Here is a 5,000-nt window from a genome sequence, read left to right on the forward strand (position 1 = left end):
TAAAAACAACTACGCATTTGGACTTCACAAATGGAAATGATGTACCTGTTTATTTGCTTATAGAGTGGGGAGGTGAGATCCGATCACAAGTGGTTACTTGAGACGCATGTGGCGACGCATTCAAATGACAGGTGTGAACAGGGCCTCTGATCGGCTATACTGACTGCTGTGCTGAGGTTATTTTTTTAACCAAGTGTGGTATTAACCTAATAACAAGCCATATATTACCATGGAAATAAATGACATCACTGATCGTAAACTGGGACAATAAGGGCTGGTGACAGAGAGGAGCTGAAACACACACAGGAGGAGGTGAGAGACAGGAGGAGGTGAAACAAACACAGGAGGAGGTGAGGGACAGGAATTTGAGGGAGGGAAAAAACAAAAGACAGACAGATGACTCAGGCATAAACAAGAACAGGAACACAAGAGGCACACAAGACTACGCCGGGACAAAGGCAGTTTCTCATAGTTAGAGCAGAAAAAAAATCAGTCATAACATTGTTAATAATGATGATAATAAAACAATTTCAAACTGTATAAATGACTGTAAGCAGCAACATGACAAACACAGGTCACTCCAGGTCACTTCAGGTCACTCCAGGTCACTCCAGGTCACTCCCCGTTCACCATAAATATGAGAGTTCCCCCACAGCCAGATGCTGCACCCGCCTGTCAAACCAACACCCCTGACTGACTCCCAGAGCTGGACTATTAGGTGTTTGACTTGCAGTACACAAAAAATAATCATTTTCATATCTGTATTTTTAGGGTTACAGTCCTCTGTGACAGGTCAGAAAACCCACCCTTTAGGGCTTACTGGCCCTGTTTACGCCTTGCATTAAGATCCGATTTTGGTGACTCGATCACAAGTGGACAGCTCAAAAGTACAGGGTGCAAACGCATCCAATGCGCATTGAGGTCGCATCGAGATCCGATCACTCAGACCACATTCGGAGGTCCACTTGTGATCGGATCACGAAAATCGCATCTTAATGCAAAGTGTAAACAGGGCCACTGACAGCTGATCCTCAGTGGGAGAGGATCGAAAACATGTGACTTCCAAAACACGGGACTGTCGAGAGGTTCCCAGAGACAATGAGATAAGACGTCTTCACTTGTTCCACATTTAAAACACAGGTCAGGTATGTTGGCACGGAAACAATTTAACAGCCCTGGTGTATTGTACAGTCACATTTAAAATGGGTTTTTTTTTGGGGGGGGTTGAGTACGTTCCTCCTTTAGCGACCCATGCAGAGATTCATGAGCCTGAGTGCAGTGATTTGATAAGAGTGAAATATCTGTGCAGCTTCCCAGCCTGAATCTAGAGCTGTCCTCTCTACAGTGGCAGAACAGGGCAAGAGGGAGGAGTTTTGAGACTTCGATATGAGGTTTCTGATCTGTGAATATTTGTTTATTTCCTTCTTTAACTGGTTTCACGGTAACACCTCTAAAGTTCACACCCCCTGTGTGACTGCAGCAGGCTGCAGCACTTCCGCCCTCTCATGGCTCACGCAGTGCGAACGGTGTTAAAACACCTGAGGACGAAGAGTGTGAACTTCTCCTGTGCATGATATATGTGTGTTTGACTACATGCATCACAAGTGACTTTGGCAATGTATCTAATATATTTAAAAGTCATGCCAATGAAGCTTTAAACCGAACTGAACTGAATATAAAGAAACAGAAATAGAAATAGAAATAGAAATAGAATAGAAGAAAATAGAACTACACTGACCTGAATAGAATACAATTAAACTGAATTGAACAGAACTGAATTGAATAGAATTGAATTGAATCGAACAGACTAAACATGTGCTTGGCCCTAAACCACCCCTGGATTATTCTGTCTGCATTGGTTAACAGCTGTGCTGGTTTGTGCTGCTGCTGGTGAGATTAGATTATTGGATTATTCCTTCATTGAATTATTTATCATTTATGATATACGTATTATAAATGATTCAACCAAAAAAACTCCACTGACATAATCATAACAAAGAGGCCAGTTGTATGTTTAACACACCTACAGACTACACACACTACATACTCTACACACACTACACACACTTCACACACTACACACACTACACACACTACATACACTACACACACTACACACACTACACAGACTTCACACACTACACACACTACACACACTTCACACACTACACACACTTCACACACTTCACACACTACACACACTTCACACACTACACACACTACACACACTACATACACTACACACTCTACACACACTACACACACTACACACTCTACACACACTTCACACACTACACACACTTCACACTCTACACACACTACACACACTACACACACTTCACACACTACACACTCTACACACAGTTCACACACTTCACACACTACACACACTACACAGACTTCACACACTACACACACTTCACACACTACACACACTTCACACACTACACACACTACACACTCTACACACACTTCACACACTACACACACTTCACACTCTACACACACTTCACACACTACACACACTTCATAAAAAGACTTGGTCTGATGTAGAGATATGCAAATGTGCAATATTTCCACTTACATTCTCTCTCTCTCTCTCTCTCTCTCTCTTTCTTTTTCTCTCTTTCGGTCACTCTCTCTCTCTCACACGTACACACACACACACACTCTCTCTCTCTCTTTCTGTCTCTGTCTCTCCTTCTTTCTTTCTTTCTGTCTCTCTCTCTCTCTCTCTCTCTCTCTCTCACACACACACACACACACACGCTCTCTCTCTCTCTTTTTCTACCCCTCTCTCTGTCTCTTCCTTTCATGCAAACACACACCCACACACTTGTGCGTGTACTTGAGTTCATTGAGATAATCTGATTGTGTGTGTAAAAGCAAGATTCCTATCTGCATTGCAGTTTAGAAATGACACAAGTTTTAAACTTGTTTCTAGCGAGAAAATCTTTAGTGCTCCAGTGTCAGAGTGTCAGAGTGTTTTTCTGCGTTTTTTTTTCTCACCCAGGTAGGAGTCTTTCATGTCGGTCTCCGTAGCTGTGGCATTGATGAAGGTTTCATTCAGCCCGGGGAGCTTCTCAGTTAAACCACCAGACCAGGAGTATGCTCCAACAGCACCAAACACACTCTTCTCCTGCAACACACACACACACACACACACACACACACACAGTTAAACCACCAGACCAGGAGTATGCTCCAACAGCGCCAAACACACTCTTCTCCTGCAACACACACACACACACACACACACACACACACAGTTAAACCACCAGACCAGGAGTATGCTCCAACAGCACCAAACACACTCTTCTCCTGCAACACACACACACACACACACACACACACACACACACACACACACACACACACACACACACACACACACAGTTAAACCACCAGACCAGGAGTATGCTCCAACAGCGCCAAACACACTCTTCTCCTGCAACACACACACACACACACACACACACACACACACACACACAGTTAAACCACCAGACCAGGAGTATGCTCTAACACACTCTTCTCCTGCAACACACACACACACACACACATTTAAACACATTCTTCTCCTACAACACACACACACACACACACACACACACAAACACACACACACACACACACACACACAGTTAAACCACCAGACCAGGAGTATGCTCCAACAGCACCAAACACACTCTTCTCCTGCAACACACACACACACACACACAGTTAAACCACCAGACCAGGAGTATGCTCTAACACACTCTTCTCCTGCAACACACATACACACAGAGTTAAACACACTTCTCTCCTGCAACACACACACGAGGCCAGGCACCGACCTCAGACAGAGCAACACTGAAGCCACCCTGAGAGAGCTCCAACTGAAATGAACTGGTATTCCCCAAGTCAGTGCCTAAGACAGAGAGAGAGAGACAGGGAGGGGGGAGAGAGAGAGAGAGAGAGAGAGAGAGAGAGAGAAAACGTGAATGCAAATATTGTTATATTATATTGTTTCTTACAGTGTTGTTGGTATGGCATTTCATTAATGCTAGCTGTCTTTTAGTTACCAGCCCTTTCCCCATACTGTAAGCATGCTTGTACAATTTGAAGATCTGACATTTAATGCAGAGAGCAGCAGAAGACATGTGTTGAGTTCAGAAACTTAAATTCATTTATTTTATGATATAATTTATTCACTTGTTTTCCCTTTTGCGACAAAGAGGTTCTTCTGATGCTGTTTTAAAAAGAACTGAGTCAGTTTTTCAGTCAGAAAGAACTCCTATTCAATGTTTTTTTCACTTTTCTGAACCTTTATTCTCTAAAGTACAAAAGTTATTTTACTGAAAATTGCAGCCAGAGGAGGATGGGCTCCCCCTTCTGAAGCATTTACTCTGCTCACTGATGGTCTCAGCTCTGAGATTCTACTGCAATGACATATGTCAATGTCTACTGTAAAGAGAACTGCTCAGACAACACTGAAGTAAGCACATTTTGCCCAGTTATTACCCGAGGCGAGTTATGTGCTTCAGCAGAACTCGGACACCCTGGCACTGATTAGATTGGATTTGTCTCTGTACCTTCCACAGAGAAAATCTTGTTCTTCAGCTCCTCCTGGATGGAGCTGAGAGCAGCAAAGCTGTCGGTCTCAAACACATACTGAACAGACGATGCTATCAACTCCAGCTCTGCACGAGAATACTCCTTTCCCACCTGGGGGGGGGGGGGGGGGGGGGGGGGGGGGGGGAGAGGGAGAGAGAGAGAGAGAGACGGAAAAGCCTTATCAAAATGTCTCCACTTCAACAGAGAATCTTGCTCACTTTGAAAATGGACTACATGGGTTAGCAATATTAATTTCATACAGGAATTTTAAACACATGAACAGCAATACTCATTTTGTACTGGGTTTTTAAACATGTAAAGAGATCGATTAGAATTCTGGATCCATTTACCCCAATGGCAAATCTTTTGACACCCATTTTATCAGCAAGTGGAATGACTCTATC

The 5,000-nt window shown here is 43.5% G+C and overlaps 1 protein-coding gene across 1 annotated transcript in view; it reads right to left on the minus strand.

The window, feature by feature from the left end:
* Positions 1-5,000, minus strand: part of LOC115828804 (integrin alpha-X-like) — a 40,351-nt gene that overhangs the window by 15,233 nt on the left and 20,118 nt on the right. The window contains exons 7-9 of the mRNA XM_030792902.1: positions 4,575-4,633; positions 3,755-3,765; positions 3,010-3,139 (exon numbers count right to left, since the gene is read on the minus strand). Coding sequence (XP_030648762.1) covers positions 3,010-3,139; positions 3,755-3,765; positions 4,575-4,633 — 200 coding nt within the window. The remainder of the gene's footprint in view (positions 1-3,009; positions 3,140-3,754; positions 3,766-4,574; positions 4,634-5,000) is intronic.

This window comes from Chanos chanos, chromosome 15 (assembly GCF_902362185.1).
Source record: "Chanos chanos chromosome 15, fChaCha1.1, whole genome shotgun sequence".
Lineage (NCBI taxonomy): Eukaryota > Metazoa > Chordata > Actinopteri > Gonorynchiformes > Chanidae > Chanos > Chanos chanos.